The 27,015-nt window shown below is 34.4% G+C and overlaps 1 protein-coding gene across 7 annotated transcripts in view; it reads right to left on the reverse strand.

Moving 5' to 3' along the window:
- Window positions 1-4,265: 4,265 nt before the first annotated feature.
- Window positions 4,266-27,015, reverse strand: part of LOC128176426 (furin-like protease kpc-1) — a 40,976-nt gene continuing 18,226 nt past the window's right edge. For 2 of the 7 annotated variants that reach the window (XM_052842735.1, XM_052842734.1), the window contains 13 exons: window positions 24,443-24,571; window positions 22,682-22,758; window positions 20,227-20,315; window positions 18,332-18,504; window positions 17,632-17,844; window positions 17,069-17,169; window positions 16,382-16,485; window positions 16,115-16,235; window positions 15,602-15,903; window positions 13,440-13,817; window positions 11,364-11,432; window positions 10,014-10,133; window positions 4,266-9,525 (listed from right to left, as the gene is read on the reverse strand). In XM_052842735.1, coding sequence (XP_052698695.1) covers window positions 8,915-9,525; window positions 10,014-10,133; window positions 11,364-11,432; window positions 13,440-13,817; window positions 15,602-15,903; window positions 16,115-16,235; window positions 16,382-16,485; window positions 17,069-17,169; window positions 17,632-17,844; window positions 18,332-18,504; window positions 20,227-20,315; window positions 22,682-22,758; window positions 24,443-24,571 — 2,487 coding nt within the window. In that variant the 3' untranslated portion in view covers window positions 4,266-8,914. The remainder of the gene's footprint in view (window positions 9,526-10,013; window positions 10,134-11,363; window positions 11,433-13,439; window positions 13,818-15,601; window positions 15,904-16,114; window positions 16,236-16,381; window positions 16,486-17,068; window positions 17,170-17,631; window positions 17,845-18,331; window positions 18,505-20,226; window positions 20,316-22,681; window positions 22,759-24,442; window positions 24,572-27,015) is intronic. The other 5 variants (XM_052842737.1, XM_052842740.1, XM_052842738.1 and 2 more) reach the window with 5 other exon arrangements.

Below are 27,015 nucleotides of genomic sequence, written 5' to 3' on the forward strand. Positions count from 1 at the left end.
TATAATTCTTTCATGACTTGTTCTGTTGAAAGTATAAATGAGATAAAATGGTGGTGTAGAAATATACAATCTCTAAATGGAAAAGATATTAGATCAAGACCAATTGATTTTTGGGTTGAAACTGATGCATCCTTGCAAGGTTGGGGTGCTAGATTTGAAAATAAAATGACAGGAGGTAGATGGACATATTCGGAATCATCATATCATATCAATTTTTTAGAATTAATGGCCGTGTATTTTGCACTAAAATCATTTTTCAAAGAATACAGTTCAATACATATTTGTTTCAAAACGGACAATACAACAGTTGTTTCTTACATTAACGCAAAGGGTGGCATGCATTCAAAACAACTTGATGATCTTTCAGTAAAAATATGGAATTGGTGCATAAAAAGAGAACTCTTCATTTCTGCCCAATATTTGCCCGGATGTGAAAATATTTATGCTGATTTACTTTCTAGGCAATTTGCTGATTCTACGGAATGGATGTTAAAACACGATATTTTCGTGAGAATTTGTAAACAATTTTTTACTCCAGACATAGATCTTTTTGCTTCTCGTATAAATAGACAAATGAGAAGGTTTGTTTCCTGGAGTTTTGATCCTGACGCTTTTCATATTGATGCTTTCACTTTATCTTGGTCAAACTTATGTCCATATATTTTTCCACCTTTTAAATTAATTGGTAGGATAATTAATAAGATTTTAGAAGATAGAGTTAGACAGGCAATAATTATTGCTCCGTTATGGAAAACTCAAACTTGGTTTCCGCAACTTATGTCTGTTTTGATTTCTATTCCTGTTAGAATTCCTCGACACAATGATCTCTTAGTGATGCCACACTCAGGAGAGCTACATCCACTCCGCAAGATAACTCTAACCGCCTGTCTTGTATCAGGAGATCCCTCTATGACAAAGGACTGGCAAGATTCGATAGTGACATCATCCTTGCTTCCTTACGTCCGGCCACAAACAAACAATACCAATGTTGCTGGCAAAAATGGATACTTTGGTGTTCTAAATGGAAAACCAATCCCTTTTCAGCCTCTGAAGAAATAGTTGTAAAATTTTTGATTTCTTTGATGAGTAATAAAGTTTCATATTCTGTTGTGAATACTCATAAATCAATGTTGATTAACACTTTGCCATATTTTGGTGTTTTATGGGTTAAGGAACCATTATTACTTCCAAAATTAATGAAAGGATATTTTAATTTGAATCCAAGTAGACCAAAAGTGAGAACATCATGGGATGTATCAAAGGTTTTGTGTTTTTTGCGCAATTTAATGCCAGTACATGAAATATCTTTACGTCTGTTAACTTTTAAATTAATAGCTCTTATTGCGCTTACAACAGCTTCAAGGGCCCAAACACTTTTGGCTCTTGATTTGAGGTATATGTCAGTGTTTGCCGATAAGGTTATTTTTCAAATTCAAAAGTTATTGAAGACATGTAAACCTGGGACTCCTGTACATAGAGTTGTTTTACATAAATTTTTTGATAACAGACTTTGTGTGGTTTCCACGTTACATGAATATCTAAAAAGAACCAAAAACAATAGAAAATCATCTACATTATTTGTTTCCTACAAAACATTCAATCCTGTTTCAACATGTACGTTAGCAAGATGGCTGAAAAATGTCCTAGAACTGTCAGGAATCAGGAACTTTACTGCACATTCATTCCGTGGAACTTCCGCTTCGGTGGCTTATTCGTCAGGCGTATCGATAAAAGAAATTATGGATGCAGCAAATTGGTCCTCATCAAAGACATTCTTTAAGTTTTACTATAAAGAAGTGAATATAGCTGGATGTGATTCTGATGGACATTTTGCGAATACAGTGTTAAATAGATAAACAATTGACTGTTTGATGATGGTGTACTATTTTTACATTGTTGATAAAATCAATTAAAATTGTAATAAAAAATTACTTATTGTAATGTTATGATATGTATGAATTTTGATATTGATTAAAATGTGGTTTATTTCGACTTTTTTATTTTATGTTTAAAAAATTATTGAATTTTTTGAAATAATGTCTTTATTCTAAATTTTTTGTTTGTGACCAACTCTTTAAATATGCTACATGATACCCTCGTAGAGCCGAAAGGCGATATGTAATAGAATGGACCCTCCTCCAAGCATCCTTTAGGATGTAAAGGATGAGGGTCATTCTATGTAATGAGCCTGAGGCTCAAGAGGGTATCATGTACCCAACCCGAATTGATAAAACTTTGAGGAAAATTACCCTCCCAATTTATATTTTGGTTGTCACAAACAAGCTTTCAAGAATGATTTCGGCACGTGGAGCTGTGCTTTATATACCACTGACCACAGGTGTGTTTACGTCACACAGGTCATTTTTTAACTTCTTTGAATTGAGTAACGCCTCGCTGCACTCGGAGATAATGCTACATGATACCCTCTTGAGCCTCAGGCTCATTACATAGAATGACCCTCATCCTTTACATCCTAAAGGATGCTTGGAGGAGGGTCCATTATACAACATACGTCGACTCTTAATAATTTTTTGACTTGTCGAAATCAATAACGTCGTGACTTTTGGGCTTTTTTTCTGATTGTCTATCCCTGTTTTCATAAACCGAACCAAATGGAGTAAAATTGATTTTTGTAGCATATAGAGAATTTAAATGATTAAATGTTTTGATGTCATCATATTTGTCATCATCGTATGCTCATATTGGCTTTTTCATACCTTTGGGATGAAAAAAAACCCTCAGATTTCCGAAGAGGTGAGACATGATATTTATTCCCCGGGAGACACGACGTTTTGTCGCCCGGTCACGTGATTTTCTAGAACCAATCAGATGTCGCGTTATATAGAATAATCATATTGAGGTGTAACATGGTTTAATAATAAAAGATTTTTGCTTCTTCGTGGTCTCATATAGCATACATATATGATGGGGACCTAAAATTTTCATATGTTTTATATATGACCCATGTCACATGACATTTTTTGGAAGTATAGGGCCCCAAACAGAAATGATACTGTAAATAATAAAATATACTATTAGAATTAATATGTGATGCAGAATTTTCAGACAACATGTCATTAAGTTAGCTTTCGCGACAAAAATATAGTGCCAGAAACTTTGTGGAGAAAAATCTTTTTTTTTATTATTATTAAGGAGTAGATATTTAAACAATGAAATGCTTACTTTGATGATTCATTCGGGATATGAAGGAAGCGACATTGCAGAAAAAGTATATAACACGCGTTAGCGGGTTATGTAAATTTTTTCTGCAATGATCGCTACCTTCATAAAGCATTTTATTGTTTATATTAACATCTTTCTGTAACTAAATATTAAATTGATTATAAAAAGTAAGTAAAATGCACTAAATTACTGTTAATATACATAAGTGCGTTAGCTAAAATACAGACACAGCGAAATCGTCTCCTGTGAGACTTTGAGTCTGACATCATCATGATTATTTCGTGCAGTCCGTGATATTTCTTAGGTTGCTGTAGGTTTCGACCAATCGAAGTTTTAGCCGCTGTAGATTTTGTCCAATCGATAAACGGGGCGTGTAGATTTCAGTCTGGCTGTTTCTATAGAGCTATGAATTAACTATAAGTTTCCGTAAGAAATAGAGGGAATGATACTCGAAATAGATGTAAATATAATCAAATAAACTTCCATTGCCTAGAGAAACTTTTCAAAGTGCAGTGAACCACCTTTAATAAATATTGGTGTCTCGTTTGTTGAATATGCGTGACTTATTTGAGATCGATCGAAACTTTTGGCAATATTCATAACGCGACTTGCACGGACTGACGTCAGAATTCCTCTGTCGAAGCAGGTTTCAACATCATTGGAGAATTGCCTTTTCCTATTAATATTACATATAGCAGCAGCTAGTCGTATTTTTGTTTCATCCAATAATTTTTTTGTACTAGGCGTGTCCGCTGTGATCCTGATTCAGTATATTTTATACAAAAATTGACAGTTTATGATCATTGCGTGACGATTTTTACATTTCAACTTTGTAGGGAGTAAATTGTACATATGTGTTTCACTTGAGGACGCTCTGAAGGGGGGGGGGGGGGGGGGGGGGGGTTCGACATAATTTAATCCATCAGATTTACCTCAATATATCTTAAAATGATTTGTTTTGCTCTAAACTATTTTTCAGTTAAAAAAAATTCATGAATTTTAAGTTTAAAATTTGACTGCTTTCCTATATTTTTACACATAACTCTTCTTCTTAATTAATAAAATACAAAACCACTGCTGAATAATAATTAAAGAACTATTTTTTATTGCTCAACATACTGACCATAGTTATAACATGTAAAAGAAAAAAGAAAAAAAAATTAGCTGAACATGTAAACAGCTAACATTGACAAGTCTCAATTTCATAGAAATCAAAACATCTTACAAAAATCAAATTTACAGGTTAAAACTCATACACAATAGATTTGTTACATACATGTTATGTTTACCAAGCTGCAAACATTAATTTTGTGTCAAAACATAAAACACTAGTTTTTCCCCTTACTTTCATTGTTTTTATTTTCTTCACTCGTCTTTAATTCTCAAAAATTTTATTCCTCAATCCTGATGTACAATAATTCTCCTGGTTTTCTTTGACAAACCACGCAATGAAAAAAAAAATCTTCAATATGTTTCCTCTTCATTTGACACTTCATTTAATAACTTTAACCAATTTCTTTCTGCAGAAACTACTCTGATGGAGACGTGAAATTACACAGAAAATGGATTACCCGAGAACCATATCTCCCATGGTCTGAAATGGGAGATCCTCAGAATGCCAGCTTTCATTTATGAAATATCAGATCATGAAATTTTAATAGCAACCCTTTCAAAGGTCTTGGTGACTAGACAGGAATATCTGACGATATTGATACTCTATTCAACTAAATTCATTTCTTTATACCTGCCAATGTTATACTACTACCGAGATCATTTGAACTTTTGAACGTCTAAACATACCTCCCCAAAGATTTTTAATGTCAATCGCGTTTTTATTAGATAATGTAAATTTCACTTGAACTTGTGTTAATTAGTTGACAAGAATTAATGAAATATGTTTACATCTCTTAGTTTCAAGGTATGAAGGATATTAAAACATCAGTAAATAAAAAATAAGAAACCTCCAACATGACATATTTATTACAATGAAGTCAATATTGAGCTTCTAAATAATCAACTTTTTCTAAATGTATTATATACACACTTACATACATACAGTGTTATGTTTCAAAGAGCTCAACTTCTAATTGTGCAGAGATTCATATATATTAAAGACAAGAAACAGTTTTTGCTCACATTCAAATCAAATATCAAAGTTAGGACATGAAATGGTAATTTCATCTACTGCAATCAACTTCAAAAATTCGTTCTCCCACTCATCAATTAAATCAAACATTTGAGTTTTCCTTGAGGTTTGTTTTATCAGCTGGCATGGAAGAATATTAGATTTGACTTTTAGTGGGATAACTCCCTAAAGAGAAATATTCAATTTCAACTAAGTATCTTTTCCCCAAGTTTCAAGTAAAAGTGAAGCGAAGTAAAATTTAATTTGTAACATCAACTAATGAAGTGTTTTAAATATTCCTACACTAATGAAGTAGACATCAAACATTAAATTCAAAAAGAATTTAATTTAAGAAAATTATCAATATGTAACGTGTAACACTTTGAAATATTCTACAATTTGAGGCAGATCAATCTACATTGCATGAACAAATTGTCAATACATGTCACTTGTAATTATGAAATACAACACATACATTAATTTTTGTTTCAGGTTCTGTACTTAATGATTTTTTCACTCAATGACATACAGAAAAAAAAAAGATTATTGAAAGCTAAGAAAACAAAAAATTATCAAAACTTTACATTCTAGTACTTTATTTCTTCACACAGTTATAGTTATTTTAGGTACCATTGATGCAGTTCAATCTAAAAGATGACTATATATACAAGTTTTACAAATGAGAGCTAGGAATTTTAGACCAAAAATGTTTCATAAGCTATTTTAGCTTTTGATTTTCTTTACCTTTCTTAACATCTTTGAAAGTTCTGATGATTTATTTACATTCATAACCTTTCTGTACTGACGGTTTTCATTTAAGAAATAAAATGCAAGTTAAGTAGTTCAACAGAATATGAACTTGCTTGGTCACATGATCAAACAAAGAAATATGGTCTCATGATCAAATCCAGAAGATTTGATCACGTACCAACCAAGCTCATATCCTGGTGAACGTTTAAATTTAATATTGCTGTTAATTATTTATATTTACATTTGGAAAAGGCAAATTGCTCAGAATTGTTAAAATTACCGAGATTTCATGTTTACAAAAATCCAAGTGACAAGCAATAGTTGTGTGCTATGGTCATTGTGACCTCATGAAAAAGTTCAAACAGAATTGAACGTTTTCATTAATTTAATAAATTAGTAAAGATATACCAATATTCAGTGGCATCATATTGAAGCACTAGGTTTACAATCAGTCAGAGAATGAAAAAGAAAAAATGGAGCATTATTTCATTCAAATATAACAATCTGACTTTGTTTTAATCAGTTCACCTTAGCTGCATATCTGAATACAGAATATACATGTATCTACATGAAATTCAAGTTAATAAGTCTAAAACTAAAGCAAATTTTTGTTTAATGTAAAGTGCAAGTTTTTTGGGTTTTTTTTACTTTTTGAAAAAATGTATGTCTTCAACCTGTCAACCAGAAATTTCATGTTGAGCCACAATCTGCAGCTGAGTTAAAAATTCATCTATACGAGGAAAAAATATGAGATGAAATAAGAGGGTAAATAGGGTAAATTGTATGACTGAAAGAAAAAACAATTAATCAAAAAAACACCTCCAAACATTTCAATTAAGTAATTAATGCTGCATACTGTATCACACAAATGATATGTTTGTGAAACCAATGTAGAAATGAGTCTTTGAAATTTCAAGAAATATAATTAGGAAATCATAAAATAATAAAATAATGCCATCAATTTAAGTGACACTTGCCAAAAATTAAGGAATTGTGCAAGTATGGTCAATAAAAACCCCCATTCAAACTAAAAATGATTTTTTTGTCATCAATATTACAACTACACTTGCTTGAGTATACTCCTCTATAAAATTTTAAGACTTTTTCTCCCTACATCTTATCAAGACTTGATATCTATTTACCCCCCTCCCCCCAAAAAATTAAAATAACGAAATTGTACATTTTTGTGTTACGTGTATTTATGGCTGCTTCAGACCAATTTTCTACGTACAACTTGTGGATACATGTATTAGTTTGTCTCATCCTTGAAATAAAATAGATAATACTTGGAAAATCATAGTCTTCCCATAAATAGAGTGGTTACTCTTACATACACACATTTTCTGGTGTTTTTGACCATTGGGTAGAGTAAGGCCACTTTTCAATTGCATGGGTCACTTGTGTTACGTGCAATTCAACACACTGCATATATACCAGAGACAAAGGGTCTTTCACGAACTACATGTACATGTATAATTTATCCCTGAAACAAAGATTTATATAACAATGAAAAAAGTTTCCATGTGAAATATAGGATCCATTTGTGCAAGATATTTCTGTATTATAGACATATGTGAAAAGAATTAAATACATACAATATAAATAATGCCGTCATTTTCCTTCTCCGAAAACTGTGATTAAGAAGAGAGTTAATACATTTGTGTTTGTTCTGAGTGAAAGGTGGGATTTCATAGATACTACAGGTGAACAGAAAATATTCAAACTCAGATAGGTACATATACGTATAGCCATGTTTATCAAAATTTGTCAAAATTTGCAAATTGAAAAACAGACTGGCCTAAGGGAAACAACCACACACACATACACACTTTCATATGAAACACCACAATACAAAAAAACAGATAACTATCATCAAGTGAACACCTGCAAATGAGACTTTGAGTTACAGAAACTCTTAAAATTATGTACATGTATACACAGTACAAATTGTGCATTCACAAAAATTGATACAGGTTTCTTTTGTTGAACATCTGTACATGTAACAACCTCTCTCACCTAGCTAACACTTGTATCTCCATTGTCAAACATTTCAGTTTCAAAATGAACTCTAATTTTAAGGTTTTCAGACTTTAAAATCTTATTTTTTTTTTCTCAATTTTTATATTTTTTTAAAGCAAATTTAGGCGATGCTGAAAGATTGATGAAGAAGGCAATATCGAACTTCAAGCATCTTTTATAATCAAATACCAATGTTTATTATAAATATTTCATTAACACAGAATAATCAGTTAATGTTGAAAATGAAGTTGATGAAACATATACATGTTATGAGATGCTACTGACCAAAGGCCCTAATTTTCAATACTGAGCCACATATTAGCACTGACAAGAAGTAGTCTAGCACGACAGACGTATTCTTGGTGCGGTAATTAACATATAACGCAAGAATGGTCCGCAATTGGCCAATAAGTTAAAATAACAAACATTCAAGTCATATTATCATGTGAAAGAAACAAAAAAAAATTCTCATTAACTGTAACAATAAATATCTATACAAAGTATAAAACAGTAAAAAGCATAACTTAATGTGATTGAGACAACCTGACAATTGAAGTTGTTGGATAATATACTCAGCAGAAGAATTGCACAACCCTCACTATGCTAATATGAAGAACCGCCTTCTTTCACAAGGTGCCCTTTCACTATTTAATACATGCGAAAAAACCTGAAAACTGTGCTTGTTCTATAAACTCAAGTCTGAGAGAACAATTTTTTTTTTTTTTTGGCATCACACTGATCCACAAAACTGAATCGTTCTTGGCAGTAGGGTTTGATTTCAGCAGACAAATGTGAACACTAGAACATAAACATACAGTGTTCTGATGGTGACACCAGCTAAGTTCTGAATGGATGATAATGTCTTGTGTGGTGGGAAACGGCATGATGGGAAACAGGAAGTGGAGGTAACGGCCTATTTAGCATAAAGTCATTGTCATCGTGCCGGTAATGAACATTCCTGACCACCACATTTAAGTGGTCGCGCTCTTTCTTGCCCTCACTGACTGACTTGACCCCATTGTATTTGCCTTTACCCTCATCCAAATGTCTCTTCTCCTTCCAACACAGAATTCTGTGGTCCCTTGCCTGCAAGATGATGAAGATGACTCCAAACAACAGAATGGCGGAGGTGCATAGGATGATGACCCAGACAAAGAAACTCAACATGTCAGGGTCCAAGAAATTCATGATCAGTTTCTTGCGACACAGATTATCCCGGAGCTCGTAGCCTTTGTTGCACTGAAAGCAGTCCTCTAGATCTGGGCCTTTACATGTATTGCAGGCCTCATTGCAAGGATTGCAAGCCCCTTGTCTGAAAAAAATAGGCTCTTTTTTGGTCTTTCTTGAGGAGTTTCTTCGCGACACAACTGTTTCTATGTCACCGTAAAACTGTTCTGGACAAGTTGCAACACACTCATCCTTGTGTTTGTAAAATCCTACTTTGCATTCTGAAAGAGATATCAAAGTTCCATTTAAAGCAATGTCAATAAATTAACCAGCATTCTATTCATATTTAACTAACAGTCACAGAAATTTTTTTTAAAAGTAATTCCACCTATCAAAGTCACATTGTGCATTGCAAACATTACTGTATGTAAGAATAATTATCAAAACTATCTTATTTCCCTTTACTGCAGAACTGTAGCTCTCATCTTAAAACTGTATGATGTACTAAATTAAAAAGCTAAATAATGTTTTCCTCATAAAAAAAAAACTAACTTTACCATAAAGTTCAGTGAAATAAGTGAAAATATCATGGGGCCAATTGAATTCTGCATTTTAGAAAGATATATAATTATATTAAAACCACAAAAACAAAAAAGTTAATCGTATATATAAATGAATTCAGATTACACTTACGTCCATGAAATATTTCAATTATTTACAAAAAACGTTAAAAACTAAATTAAGGAAGACGAAAGCAAAAGACACAAACCAAAGCAGGTGCCCTCTGGGCATTTGTTGACGTGCTTGCGGTAGACTGGTTGGGACACATTCTGACTCTGGGGGTGTTTCTCTGTCCCATACATTGTCAGTCTCCAGTCCTTTATCTCAGCTGGAAAGACGAAAGAGAGAGAGGAATTTTAATACAAGAAATTAATGTTTAGTCAGTTCAAGAATAAGGTTAATTATAATTATGTATCTTAGTTAATATGGAAGAGGATGCAGATGGTCAACTACTGTTCTACATATATGAGAAAAAAAGTGCACTTGTTTATCAATGCTAAAACACTCTACGATATACCGAAAATCTGGAAATTTTTACGTTATTTAATTTTTGCGAACCCGAGTAATAAAGCTATGGATTAATTTTTACATCGATTAATTTTTTTTGAACCTGAGTCATAAAGCTATGGATTAATTTTTACGTTTTTAATTTTTGCGAATTGTCATCAGCCCTAAAAATAAAGAGAACTCAAATATTAAATGTTACCCTTATTGACATGCACACTGCAACTAGAAAATCACTGGGCATGATCGATGGTCAGATTTTGATTTTAACCAACAAACCTAACAAAGGTGGTGTTAATACTTTTAAGAATAAATTGACAATCATTTGAGATGTTGGCAATAACTTTCAAACCACTCCCGACTTTTAAGATTCCAACTAAAAGATATCGTTTGCGAGTGCAGCCTTTCTCTACTTGGGGTTATAGGGGGCAATTACCTGGTTAAAAAAACAGGTTTTGTATAGGACTTTTACTTATTGACTCCTTTGGCAAAATTTTTATTTACAATTTTTTTCATTGTTGATTTTTTCAGGGTTTGACACTAACTTTTTTACTTTCATGGACTGCAGGTCCACTGGTCAAGAATTTTTGGTGGACCTTCACAAATTCTAGTGGACCTTTATTAATGTTGAAATTTTTGTTGATAATATCTCATCATTTTGTAAGCTAAGTGACAAATAAAAGTCTGTCTCTTTACTTCATGCAGTGTATTTATAGGGGTATTAGACTAACCCAAAGACCCATTTATCGCCGCTATGTAGAGGATGGCCAACTGGTTAAATTATAATTGTTTTAGTTTGTATTTTGTATTAACAATGTCTTTTTAATAATCAACTATCATTTTATTGCCAATGAAGTTAATTTACACAATCATGAACTCAGAGGACAGAATAACTTCAACTTCTTTTGATGAGGAAATTCTGGGGAAGTTACCGCAGTCACAAAACTTCATTTATTCATTTTTAGTTGTCAATTTCAATGTAAGAATTTGAATTGATAATCTGATTTTCATAATAAAAGTTTAAAACTTTAGTGGACCGACAGTCCACCAGTACCTGAACTGTTGGTGGACCTTCCCAAATTTTGGTGGACTCGGGCCGCCGGTCTACCGTTAGTGTCGAACCCTGTTTTTGGAAAAAAGTTTTTGAATGCAGAGCACGCACAAATTTGCTAAACATTTATCTACGTTAAAAATTTCCAGATTTACAGTATACACTGCACAGCCAACTCGTATGTACATGTACATTACCACTTAAATCTACATCATATGCAATGTTTATTTCATATAATACATTTAATATGCTTCATCTCTCAGTATTAGATTATCTGGAGTTATTAGTTTTGCTATATATCTAAAATAGGCAATTATATATACAAAAAGAAGAGTGTCATAACATGTCACTATACAATCCGTTCTACAATCTAGTTTGATACAGCTACGTTGCATTTTCTATTGGCACTGGCTGTATACATGTACAAGATAAGAAGGATATCAATAGATGTGTAATTAGAAACAAAAGGGGGGTTAATGTTCACTCATTGATCAGTGATGTATCAATATTCCTACAACAGTACTCCAGACCTGTTAGCGACCATTAGACAGTCTCTGCTTATTAAACAACAGAATATTCGCTGAACAAGTGTATTAAGGTCTCCGACAGCTAGTGCTTGTCGGATGAAGTACCGATATACGCCACAACGAGTGTATATAGGTCCCAACAGTGGTTGTTGGATCTGACAGCGCTTGTCGGATGAAGTACAGATGTATGACAGAATGAGTGTATATAGGTCTTCAACAGTGCTTGTTGTATGAAGAATCTGTATGTTTCAAGGTGTCTATTACATGTACACCATAGATATCCTTCTTGTTTTATAACTTCATGCACACAATGAGTAGGAGACAGTCAGGAGAGCAATGCACGAGGAGAAACCTCAAACATAAGATACTGGAAATCATACTAAGCCAATCTTCTAGAAATAAACATCGAACAGAGGAGACAAATGAAAAAACCCCCAAAAAAACACAGAGAGAAATAAAATCCTTCTATGTATGACTCTGACCCCCTTCCCCCCCCCCCCCCCCCCCCCCCACCAAACCATACTTTCATGTGCAGTAATGCAGTAAATGAATGAAGGGAAAGGATGAACACGACATAGGAAATATATATATCCTCAATTACATTCTACTCTTTGACGGTGAGAAAACCTGATAAAAATTGAAATTGATGAAGAATTTTCAGTAAATTAAAATGTCTCATTAACCTAGAATCAAGACAAGCAGACTTCCCCCCCCCCAACCTGACAGTAATATTGAGGGAACTTGTCCACAGTACTGGTATCCATTAAAGCTTCACTGGTAGTTTAAGGGTAAAGCCAGCAGTCTCAATCCTCCTCTTCAATTCCTTTACACGCCCCCCCCCCCCTTCCCCCAAAAAATCAGCACATCAGCATAGGGTGAGGTTGAAGCTGGGTCAATATTCTCATTCTCCCTCAACCCCCCCATCCCCCCCATTTAGCAAAGGGCTTGGATATGAGATTCAGAAACTGTCCAGATTTTGTTTTATAATTGCATGTGTACAAAATACAAAACATTGACAATAGTGGTTAGAAAAAGCTTTGGTCCACAATATTTTTTTAAATATGAATTATTTTTCAATAAAATTTTATATTATATTTATATTTCAAACAAAAAATTTAACTACTATGAATTCGTCTGAAGATATAAAGCTGATACCTAGAAAAATCGTTTTACAAAGATGACATATGTGGTTTGGAAATGCTTACAGACCTATAGTAAAAGAAATAGTAAAAGAATCAAGATGAAACGATGCTCTATACCACTTCATTTAGGTTAATATGACAACTTGTCATGCTCCAAAATGCAGTGGGGTGCCATGCCTTGATGAATAACCCACCCTTGGTCTGACTACAAGAATTCAGAGTGTCTATTAAAGTAAAAGGAATATGTAATATCCGTGAGAAATAAAGAAACATAATCTGAGCAGCAACTAAAAGTTAAGAGCACAGTGAGGTGTATATACATGTACACTGATGTATATACACGGAGACAACAAAACAACACAACATCATTGACGGTGGAATCAGGCATGCAACAGACGAGTTTGGCTTGCCTTCAGATTTAGACAGATTAGATCGCACCATCCGCAAATATTCACCAGTGGACATGTTGTTTTTCTTGGCCAAAGTCTCAAAAATGCAAGTGTGATTTTCATGCGATTGATGGTTGCCATAGTAATTATAATCATCATAGTACTTTGGTTTGGGGTAATTTATGATGCGTTTTGGATAATTATTTGAAATTGGATGTGTCCCTGTTTTAACAACAGGACTTTCAGATGATTCACTACGAGACACACCATCTTCGTGGCGCTTTTTGGGGTTGTTGCGGGAGATGGTGGTGGTCGTGGTGGGCGTGGTGGGCATGTCCTGAGGGTTGGTCTCCGTGCCGTATAATACTAAAACCCAGTCCCTCATTTCAGCATTACTGACTGTAACAAAACATAAATTAGAAAAACAAACACTTCAAAAGGGTTACTATATGGCATTCAAGAATATTGAACTGTCACTATTTTAATACAGAAAAAAGAAATATATGTACATTTTTATCTTTAAAAAAATCAAATTTTTTGAATTAAAAGCACATTTTTCACATATTAACCAATAAAGGTTAAATTTTTTATACATTAAAAAAAAACCATGTATCAGCTTTATAAAATTCATAACAAATGTTTTCACAAAGAAAAGTCAATTTCTTTCAAGAAAAAACCTTAAATTCTAGATATAACATATTAACTGATAAAAGATTACAGCTAGGCCGAAACACATTATACAATGGATCATATTGATGCCATTGGATGACAATTTGATAGACCATATATAAAGGGATGTATACTATATTGTTTTAATCTTTAATTTTACAATATTGTAAATGATCTGGTTCCTATTTCAAACTCAAATAGTTTCTTACATGGATTCCTTCATAGGATGTTATAATTGCATATACATGTATATATATATACAAGTACATACCAGAAATGTACAGAAAATACAAACACAAAAAATGCAAATCTAATGTAATCTACAAATCATATCATAATTTAAAAAATAGAAATTAAAAGTTAACATGAAAAAAAGCAACACAAATAACAAACAGCAAATTTGTTTCTACATGCATCACCGCGCTCAACATATATAGCTGTGCCCAGTATATATGTGCTACTTTCATTCCTTCATAGATCTTACAGCTAGTTTTCATTTATTTTGTTAATGATTTCATAGGAATCAAGTAACTAGTGTGTAATTTTGTTTACATTTTTGATATAACCATTACATCAATATTTTTACACTCCTTCCCACTAAACATCAGTTTCATACAAGCATAACATTTATAAGGGCAAGTCTTTCTTTTATTTTACAATCATCAAACCCCCATTAAAAAAAAGAAAAATGGGTTTAATGATCCCCCTTAGTGATAAGCTATCCTTTGAAATTTGAGATAAAAGAGAGAATCATCTATGACCAAAAAAATCTAAACATGAACTATTTTAACAATAAAATGCTTTTGTTGGTGATTCATGCTGGTATGAAAGTAGCAACACTAAAGAAAAAATACATATCGGTAACCCATGTTAGCGGTTATGTAAATTTTTACTGTAATGATTGCCACCTTCATATCCGTATGTTAATTGAATTATCAACAAAAGCATTTTATTGCTCATATTTACATCTTTCTTTTCACACATTATTGAATTATTCATCATAAAGAGTATAAATTTTTGTTTGTGTAAACTAGTACCTTAGATAAAAGAAATAGCCAAGTCTTCTTATATGGGAATTTGAGTCGGACAACATCATGATTTCTTTTTTTGTTCTTATGATGGATATGCAGTTAAATGAAAGGTTGAATCACAAAAGCAGCCTATCAGCTCAATACTTTATACATGAAAACAGTACATGGAAATCATATTTTGATGACAGAGATGATGAAAATAACATAGAAATGAAACCTACATTGTCTCATAATGTCATGTGAAACATAGTCAATAATCGTATTTTATTCAAACAGAAGCAAACTCATTAACAAACCAGATGTTAATAACAAAATGAAGTGGTATGTACTTCATGCCACAACAGATCAGAACAATCAAAAATGAAAATATCTAGGTTTCTCCAATCTATATATACCGGTAACTATAAAAAGAAATTGAAAAAAAAACAACAAGTGTTAAATAAGCTCTGCATACCAAAACACTAATCTAATCATAGAACTCACATGAACTGGCCCCATTCTCAATCTGCAGGAACCATCTGCCTTCGGCCTCCTCCCCCCAGTTATGTGTGGTCATGAAGGCCCAGTTGTTGAACCCCTCCCGGGAGTAATCGCGCTCTCGACGAGCAAGGAGGGTGGATCTCGTGTTACTGGGCGAGGTTAGGTAGATCACAACCTCCCCTCGCCTGTCAGCTGTGAGAGTGATTCGAGCCTGAACGTGCTCGAGATATCTCACATAGTTTGGGGTGCCTTTGCAGCCGTCTGTGTCCAGAGTGATCACCAACTTGCCGTTCATTGGAATTGGCCTATGGAAAAAGTTTATAGACCTAATCCCAACTGCCTTTATTTAGAATTCACATTATAATCCTTATAGTTTTAAAAAATTCAAATTTAATCTTAATACATGTATAAATCTTCTTCATTCATTCTAGAACAAAAAAATTCCAAAATTTTCCTCGGAATCTGATTTCCATTTACTTTCTTTTATAAAAACAAGACAATTTTTATATAGGTTACTTGTTGCGTTCCTGGGATCCTGCGATCTCACAGATGTGCTGAGGAGGGACCGAGGTCCAGTTACGGGCAAGGCGGACCATAGCACCGGCATCCATTAAGCCAAAACCAAACGAGTGGCTCACTAAAAAAAATCAACATCCAATGTTACTTAGAGTTATTCCCCTTTGACTAAGAAAAAGCCATTGGTCGTCCATCACTGCTACAAAAAAGAACAAGAATTCCATTTGATAAAACAGATATCTACCACTGGTTTGTGTCTGTGATTACCTTGTCTTCCCACTCCATTTGTGGTCCAAACACGAGGGTCCAGATTTGCCTTTCTGGCTGTGTTGACGACTATATGCTGCATGTCTCTCCATGTTAACGTCGGACTTCAGAAAGAAAATCAAGTCTTAACATTCCATGAAAGGTAAAAAAAAATCAATGCATGACAAGTATGACTATCAATTGCCAACTATATGCTCTTTATCTCATTTGGACAAAACCTTTTTTTTTCTGAAAAGAGAATCTACAAGGTGTAAACACTAGAATCATTTACTCAGTATTTCAGTGGTTTAACATGATTTTGTGGAGTTTAATTCATGGTTTCACCAGTTGTTTAACACACAATAAAGAATGATATCTTGGGTACTAGTAGATGCATATGAACTTGTGGGAGCAGATACATAAAAGCCATCCATCAACATAAAATTATCTCCAAAATATAAATAATCATGATTTTACACTACACATACCATGTATCTCGTAATTTTTGCGATGATCTAATTTTTGCTTTTATCGCTTTTTATCTTTTTTAAATCGCAAATTATTGAATATGCAGAAATAACACCCTGTATCATTTTCTATAAGAAACTTTTTAAATGCCAAAAAATGACTGAAGGAAATAAAAATGTTTCACAAATTTTGTGACATGCGAAAAAACCCCAGATATGTTGAGCATCTATGTGTACATACTTAGCCTCCAGGGCCAGGGCACAAATCCCTGCGGCCAGGGGGGCACTAGCTGAGGTCCCTGTGTGATTGACCGTGCAGATCTTCCTTAGGTCTGTGGTTACCTACAATGAGTTCATTGATGTATGACTGCATGGAATCAAAAGTGTCAGAAAGATGAATAGACTTTTGAATGCAGCATAAATAAACAGTTGTTTTGTTCCTACGGGGTTCATGGGGACATGAAATTTTGTTTCCTTATAAATGAGATTTGTTTTATCATATTAATTTCCATGTAAGAATATGGATATGGGGAGATGAAGAAAGTTCCTTTATGACCAACATTTACCCTACATCTGACATCTTACCATGCCTGATTACTCCAGCTATATCAAAAGAAAGCTGACTCTATGATATTGGTAACTCACATAATGAACAATTGAATTTGATTAAAGTTTTCCCAGATAACTACTACAATCCAATATTTCAAGCGAGCAAATAAGAATGCTACTTCAGATAAATTGTCAAATGTAAGCACTTAAAATTTATCCGAACCACCAGAGTGAAGTGGTGAGCAAGCGACTTACGATCTGTCTCTCGCCCCCAGAGCCACTGCTGTAGGTGGTAGCCAGGGTGGAGGAGCACGCCTCGGAATACCAGGGGATGTTGCCGTTTTCTGTGGCACTGCTGATGGACAGTGTGTAGATACTGTTGGTGTAGCCGTCACAATTACAGCTGTCCCCATCCCGACCCCCGTTGCCCGACGCCCACACGAAGATCGACCCCCGACCACCACGACCCTATAAGAATTAAAACACAGAGTTAGATATTTTTTATTTGTCTTTTTTTAAGAAAAAAATTTCACAAACATACCTTTAACTGACAAATATTTAAACTTCTTTGAGTTAGTAGACAAGACGAAGCAGTGCTTAGGGCATTAAAAATTATTGCAAGTTAATTATTTTACTTTTAATGTATTCAGATCAGGAGGATATTACTCGAGTATTAAATGGCTTATGATTCATAGTGTATTTCTTAACGTAAAAGCTTTTGTCAAAGAGCAAGCATGGATAAAAAAAACTATATGAAATACAAACATGCGAAAAAAAAAAAGAATCTCAAAAGATTGGTGATGGGATGAGATCTTACAACCAACATAACTTGTGTATTTCTTTCCCCTCACTCAAGAATCAGGGATAGGAACACACAAAACTCAGAAACAAATCATATCCCATCACATGCACTGCAGAACTTATACATCAGAGAGTAGATGCTCATGTTGACAACCTTGGTGATTCCATCGTAGAAGGCTTTCCTGGCCAGCGTGGCAGGCCCGTCCACGGTGCGTCCGTCGTCGTCCGGCCCCCAGGAGGCGCTGTAAATATCTATATGGTTGTTCCTGAGACTGAGGGACTGAGCCTCCACTGAATCTGTTACATCACCGTCCAACATCCGCACACCTGCACAGGTAAATTCAAACATGTGTGTAGTCATAGGTGTAAAGGTGTAAAATTGTTTCAAATTTTGTTATGAATGAAAACTGTTACAATTTCTGTTAAAATATACATCAACCTAATCACCTTATCATATTGAGGGAAAAACAAAATGAAATTAATTTTCAAACATATGACTATGTCTTAAATATACATGTTTATATTGGTACTTTCCCATTAGGATTTGTCAATCGAAAAGAAGACTGCTATGGAAAATTAACTCATGGAAGGGCCCCATAGATACTCTCAAATAATTTGGTGTAAGTTGACAGAATTAGGGTATGAAACAATGGCAACCATCCAAATACACTATCATATCAACTATCATTTCCTACTTTCTACAATTTGGTAGCTTGTTTTGGTTTGGTTCTGTTTTTGTATGTTTGGTTTTTTTTCTTGCATGTGCCATTGTTATCAGGTGTCTACTGGCTTTATACTGTGCCAATCAGAAACCCTAACCCACTTCATATGTGTAAAATTTTGGTGTTCTTTCATAACTTTTTAGGTTTTGGTTGTTGTCTTACCCCTAATCCTAGCGTTATAAGCTACCCCCACACCACAGATATTGTTGTTGCCTTACCACCAATCCTAGCGTTGTAAGCTACCCCCACACCACAGATATTGTTGTTGCCTTACCACCAATCCATGTTGTAAGCTACCCCCACACTACAGATATTTCAATGACTTACCACCCATCCTACCGTTGTAAGCTACCCCCACACCACAGAGATTGTTGTTGCCTTACCACCAATCCTAGCATTGTAAGCTACCCCCACACCACAGATATTGTTGTTGCCTTACCACCAATCCTAGCATTGTAAGCTACCCCCACACCACAGATATTGTTGTTGCCTTACCACCAATCCTAGTGTTGTAAGCTACCCCCACACTACAGATATTGTTGTTGCTACCACCAATCCTAGCGTTGTAAGCTACCCCCACACTACAGATATTGTTGTTGCTACCACCAATCCTAGTGTTGTAAGCTACCCCCACACTACAGATATTGTTGTTGCCTTACCACCAATCCTAGCATTGTAAGCTACCCCCACACCACAGAGATTGTTGTTGCCTTACCACCAATCCTAGCGTTCTAAGCTACCCCCACACCACAGATATTGTTGTTGCCTTACCACCAATCCTAGCGTTGTAAGCTACCCCCACACTACAGATATTGTTGTTGCTACCACCAATCCTAGCGTTGTAAGCTACCCCCACACCACAGATATTGTTGTTGCCTTACCACCAATCCTAGCATTGTAAGCTACCCCCACACCACAGATATTGTTGTTGCTACCACCAATCCTAGCGTTGTAAGCTATCCCCACACCACAGATATTGTTGTTGCCTTACCACCAATCCTAGCGTTATAAGCTACCCCCACACCACAGACATTGTTGTTGCCTTACCACCAATCCTAGCGTTGTAAGCTACCCCCACACTACAGATATTGTTGTTGCCTTACCACCAATCCTAGCGTTGTAAGCTACCCCCACACCACAGACATTGTTGTTGCCTTACCACCAATCCTAGCATTATAAGCTACCCCCACACCACAGACATTGTTGTTGCCTTACCACCAATCCTAGCGTTGTAAGCTACCCCCACACTACAGATATTGTTGTTGCCTTACCACCAATCCTAGCGTTGTAAGCTACCCCCACACCACAGATATTGTTGTTGCCTTACCACCAATCCTAGCGTTGTAAGCTACCCCCACACCACAGACATTGTTGTTGGCTTTGGCAGCTACCTCTCCCGCACACCGTGTTCCATGCCTGAAGTCACAAAGAGAAGTTTGTTAGCATTGATTCAATCATATGTCAATAGTTCTGTATGATACATGTAAAGGGAATTAAGTCATCTCTGTATGTTTGACAATTCTAGATTTTCTCTGCATTTCATGTCCATTTGATTTTGAAATAAAAATTTCTCTAAGATTGATACTAGTACTCTCTTCTTAAATACATGTATTATCATAGTTACAATGCACTGCATGTATTATCATAGTTACAATGCACTGCATGTATTATCATAGTTACAATGCACTGCATGTATTATCATAGTTACAATGCACTGCATGTATTATCATAGTTACAATGCGCTGCTCCTTAATTGGTCTGTGCTTCTATATTAAGGGATTTTTGTACCGGTACATTTATCGTCAGTTGTGTAATTTCATGTACATGTACTATATTTATTGATATACCGGTACATGTATCTACTTTTTATTTCTTTTACTCTTACAGAGGAAAACTTTGAATTTGTACATTAGATTCGCTTCCTCCTGAAAACAGTGGAACAAGTGTGAGTTCAGAGTTTCCAAGTTACATTTCATGAAGTAGTAATTTCAGGGGCTGATAAATACCATTTCCTAACGCCTGAGGCTACTGATTTTTCCGATTGCCACTGTATCAGTAAGAATTCTAAGTTTAGATTGTAAACCTCATTCCTGACCTGACCCAACTGAATTTGAGGTCATGCATCAAAGAAAAAAAAAATGATCCGGAACTTATCAGGAAAACAATCCAGAAAATAAATGAAAGTCATTTGGTCTTGTAGATCTATAAATTATTAATATACCTACATATGGCTACTAGTTTATACAAGATAGAAACAGGAAAATGCCACAGTGAAAAATTCCAAATTCTCTACATATATCTATTTGCCTCCTCATAAAATGCAAAAGTTTCCCTACATTTCCCGAATCTCAGATTATCTATTAATAAAAACCATTTTGTGACCTTCACACAACAAGAATTTCTCAGTCCTAAACTATGACAATTTTCACAGGTGTTGAGGCTGCTTTCCAATATCCCCTATAACCATCAAGTTCGGGGTATAGAGACATGGAGCAGTGGGGCTGTTTGTCTGTACTGAGAGCTCTGAGATAGGGACGGGTTCATCCTCTTATTTCAGGAGGAAATAGATCAGACATTATCAGATAAAATAGGATTCTCCTCTCCTGCTGTTACCAAATGTATGTTTTAACTGCATTTGATTCTAGGGCAAGATATATATCTCCCTCTCTCGCTAGCTTCTCCAAAAAATGTTTACTTCCACAGGCTCTGATGTGACGTCTGTGTTTTTCAGCATTTTTTCTTTTCCTTTTTCTCGTCAAAGCCTACCTGAATTTAGAATCAGCAGGCAGTCGCAAGGCATCAAAACAAAAGTTATTAAATTGTTCAGAATTTTGTTCGTAGTAAAAGCTGATAAAAGATCGTAGTCTGTAATATTGTTTCTTCTCATTCTGGGTCAAATATTTTGGATGAAATGTAGTAATGATTTATGATTTATGATCAGTCTGCCACTTTGTCATGGCAAGAATTCAGATGAATTAGTTTTCACTACGAGATAGTGAGAATTCATATTTCTTCATCTCTTTTGCACACAAAAGTTGAATGTGTTATATAATTTTTTTTATGATCAATATATGGCATGCCAACAGCCTTGCATAAAATGTTCTACTTTTGTAATAACTTCTTAAAGGAGAAAATAATTCTTGCAGATTAAAAATCACACATCTAATATAATTCACCCTCCTACTGGGTTTTAGCAATAATTCCTTGGGAGAATACAGAAACGAAAAAAAAAAAAAAATTAATTCCTCCCCTCTAATCTAATACTGAATCCAACGAATAAAAGTCTTCTTGGACAATTTATAGAGAGAGACAAGAGACCATTTCAGAGTCTTGTTGAACAAATTAAGACAGGAGATAGTTGGTCAAATCAATACCAGCCCAGGCCTCCCTCATCACTGAAAGACACTGAAGCAGCCATTACTGTAAATGGAGTTACCGTAGTCTGGTCAAATTTGTGTAGAAATAGTATCAATGGCAGACGTAGCAGTTCCTACATCTGAAATTGACCTTCCAAGTCTCTTAACCAGACATGATAATAGTCAGTCTACCATGGGGCAAGCACCAGAGACATGAGTCGTTCCTGACTTTAATATTCCTATCTTGTCATCCATGATCAAATTGACATTTCCACTTTTGACTTATATAGGTTGAGATTGTAATTTCCACTTCTATTCAACTGAATATCAGCTGAACCTTAGCATTCTGAGGACAGCTAGAAGCTGATTGTTCGCTGTGACCTTCATGTTTTCATTTTTTTATTCAAAGAAGAAATTGTCCGTCACCTGTTTTCATTGGTGTAGTCATAATGAGGCTGAGGGTCTTTATCATGAGAGTTCACATCAAAGCTTGCGTCAGGGTCCTGAAATGTAGTAAGAAAATATATAATCCACAAACGTCTCACATTATATTTGAACATGCAAAATACAGGTACACGCAATTCTCAGATATTTCAAATCAAAAATATATTTTGTATGAGGTTCCAAAAAACCTGAAATTTTGACATTTAATCAGTTCAATATCCAATTTTATTTTCCTACCCTATATAATTCAAAATTAGTTGAAATTGGTCATGGTGAAAATTTTCCTAAAAAAGTTTCCAAATTTTATCAAAATAATCCTACTTTGAAAATGCCCTTATTAAATATGGAAATAATATATAGATAAAGGTTGACTTGATTTATTCCTTTTTTAATTAAAGTCTCAATTGTCACACAGTAAACTTATAAACATCCAATTTATCTCTTCACCTAATTCATAAAACTATGTGAAGGTCTAAGAGGACATCTTAGAAAATTATTTAAATATTTCATAAATTTGAAGGTTCAAGTACTGCAAAACAAGAGAGGTCCTAGCTTTTATTGGGAACTTAGAAAAAAAATACTATTATACAGAACTTCATGTCTTCTTTCATATCACTCAAAGTCTCCCACATTTAGATAAAAAAGAAGAAGACTTCAATAACTAAGATTTTTAATTAAAGGGAGAGCTTGAAAAGTACAGGTAATCATTCCTTTAATCATTACACACTTTGATGTGTAACAGGAGTTCCAACAAAGATGAAGGTGACGTTATCTGAAGGTCTTATAAGCCACATATCATGCTTATTATCCGTTTACTCATGTATCGTGATGGGATTTATTTTTTTGATTCCACAGAGAAGAAAAAGGTATAAATAGCATGAAAAAAAAATATCCAACAAGGGCTTTTCCTGATACTAATGCAATATGGCACACTATACGTACAACAAAAGGCCAAGGTGGCAAATGAGTATGTAGGTGTCACTGCGAGGCCAATATCATGTATGTTTAATGAACAGAGAAAACCTTTTGGTTCTGATGTACTAAGGTTCTTGATTAATAAACTACCTGCCTCTTCCCCCCTCTATATCCAAAACTATCCCCAATTTCTCAAAGGAATTCACTGCTATTCCCCAAACTCTAGAAAATTGGTGCCATGAGGTACAGATGTGTTGTAATGGACACCCCCCCCCCCCCCCCCCCCCCCAATTAAACTGATCTGTGGTGGAGTAAATAATGTCGTGTATGGTGCTAATTAGATTAAACCATTAATTAGACCACAAGAACAAGAAACAGAAGTAGACCCTGGTTTTCTTTTCTATTTCTATTATCAATGAATCAAGGTATCTTTTCCTGTACATCTCGTAAACCGATGGCTATTTAACGTGGTCTTCCCTTGTAAACAGAAGATAAATCAATCGGGGCGGATCAATATAGGATCATGTATCTTAATGATTAACAATCAGAAAATTAGCTCTTAATCTAATCAAAACTTTTCTCAGGATTAATTTTGATAAACTTGCTTTTTTATCAGGTTGGAACAGTAATTGGTAAATATTATATACCATTCTAACTACAATGGGGAAATTTTCAAGAAAAACAATGTACTGTATGAATTTGAAAAAAAAATATGCAAAATTGACAAAAATATTTATTCAATTCAGTGAATTAATAGGAATATAATTATTTTGGATACCAATAAACCAGTATACATCTCTCTCTCTCTCTCTCTCTCTCAGTACGTACATAGTTGTCCATGAGATCTGGGTGGTCCTTCTCTATGCCATCGTCCAGTATAGTTACCACCACCCTCTTCCCTGTCACCCCCTGCTCCCAGGCACCCATTACATTCATGTCCAGCCCACTTCCTCTCTTCTGTTAAAGATAAAAAAACAAAAACAGTTACAATCCAGTTAGTTATTTTCATCCTAAACCAATGTTACACTTAGTCTTTCATAAATCACATTCATTTCCATGGTATGCAAAAAAAACCCAAAAATATTTCTCTGACATAGAGGAATGGAGAGGCCATTGTAAATGTCAGACGAGTCTGAAATGACCTGTGACAAAAAATATCAAGATGTGTTAAAGTCACTAAAAGTGCATTAATTCATGGCAAAATATTTGCAGAAATATGGGAGTTTGCCAAGAGCAAGGTCTGCCCTAAGTAGCAAACCATTACATGTACCGATACTAGCAAAGAACAACGGTCCAGTTTTTTAGATGAAAAGTCTACATAGTCATTACAATGAATCCTCATCAGAAAAATCCCTTGCCTTCTGCTTGCACTCTTAGTGTAGTCCTACTGTAACTCAAACCTTAGATTTTATAATCCCCAAGCTTAATATGACAGGACAGACAAATAAAAGATCATAAAAGATAATTATCATTCAGGTTCATATTTTGTATATTATCTCCATTTTTTGTATCAACATAAATGTCTATTTCACAAAAATGTCATTGGGAAGTGAGAGCTGAATGGAAACCTAAACCCTGCAATGTACTTCTACAAATAAAAAAAAAGCGAACCCAATCATACTTAGTCTGTGTGTACTCTGTAGATGAATTGGTTTCGCATCTCCATTCATTATCTAGTGTGTGGAACAATGGTTTTCCATTAATATGATTAGGCCAATTAGGAAAAAAATACACATCACACTTATCTTCTGGACTGAGAATGTCAAAAATAAATTTACGTATACCTTGGTATTTCAGGGAATGATATATTATACAAGTATGCCTTCAAGAAAAAAAATATGATATTGGTGTCTGCCAGGCGAAAAAAACTGTCAAATTCACCTTAATTAATATTTTCGGTATGATTTTTCTAGGCATAATAGCTTAATCATTTAGTGAAGAAAAAATCAAATTTAAATTAGCTTTAAAATTAGACTTTCTTTAAGTCTAATTTTAAAGCTAATTTAAATTTGATTTTTTCTTCACTAAACGATTAAGCTATTATGCCTAGAAAAATCATACCGAAAATATTAATTAAGGTGAATTTGACAGTTTTTTTCGCCTGGCAGACACCAATATCATATTTTTTTCCTACACAGCTGAAATACAAGTACATATGTATGGCATTCTTAAAGACGCTATAAACTATCACAACAGTTCTCGTTGTCTTCACCGACTTTTTTTTCCCCTTCATGGTGTTCATGCAAATGTTTCTTTTATGCTAGAATCGATACAAGTATAGATTTGTTGAGGTTAATACAAGTGTCTAATTCCCCTGGCAATGAAAATGTTCTGTGCTGTAATTGATTTTTCATATTGTCCTGATTATTCAATGGACACTATTTACTGATATTCAAGTCAAGAAACAAAAACACTGAAGCAATAAAAAATCTGTTTTCTGAACAGACCAAAAACTACCAGTAACTAGGTGAAATGTTCATTGAAGGTTCAGGACTTCTGCTCAGCTTGGTATGAAAATTGTTCATATGACATATCTAAGATAATGTGTACAATTTTTCAATTTTTGATAAATGCAAATCTGTTTGAAAAAAAATTTCATTTAATATAACAAATTTATTTTTGCTATAGGCATAATACAACATAGGTTTATTTTCTTGGCACGACATCCAGCTATATTTTGCAAAATCGTATACATTTAGGGAAAAAAAATACATAATTATCAGGGATGGGAATATTCAATAAATGCCTTAAATAAACATAAAAGTACCTTAAAAAATTGCAATCTCTAACCATTTAAAATTAATTGTCAGTGGTAATTAAGCCACCAAGATTCCACATCGAATGACATTAGTGAACTCAGTCTGCCTCAGTCTACATGTACTAGCTCCTTTATATGTTTGCTTTTTATCTACCCACCACCATCCACCCAGACAAAATATAAAATTGGGGCCATTATCTTGCAAGTTTCCATTCTAATCGGCATGCCTCCAACCAATGGCTCAGACAATGGTTGTAAACTTCTAAAGTAGCCCTCCTAATAAATATGGTAATAAATAGGATCTGCACCAAGGCCATCCGAGCCAGCGATCATCAGCTGACGTATGACCCGACATATCTATGGTTTTTTAGACCCGATCACCGGATATTAGATAAAGTTCATTTGACAGTAGATTTCCTGGAGCAAAAGTTAAATCGTCAGAAATGTGCGGATTGCACTTTTTCGATACAATTTTGCTTCAATTAAGGTGTCATTAGAAAGCAATCCCGATGCTCCGACAACATCCAGGCGCATATTTGTGGAGATCCACATAATTATGTTGAAATAACAGGGAAAAAATAGTGTGTATTTGGATCAATAGAAGAATGTCACCAATATCATTGTCTGCTATTAACTGTAATGT

The sequence above is a fragment of the Crassostrea angulata genome, chromosome 3 (genome assembly GCF_025612915.1).
Source record: "Crassostrea angulata isolate pt1a10 chromosome 3, ASM2561291v2, whole genome shotgun sequence".
NCBI lineage: Eukaryota > Metazoa > Mollusca > Bivalvia > Ostreida > Ostreidae > Magallana > Magallana angulata.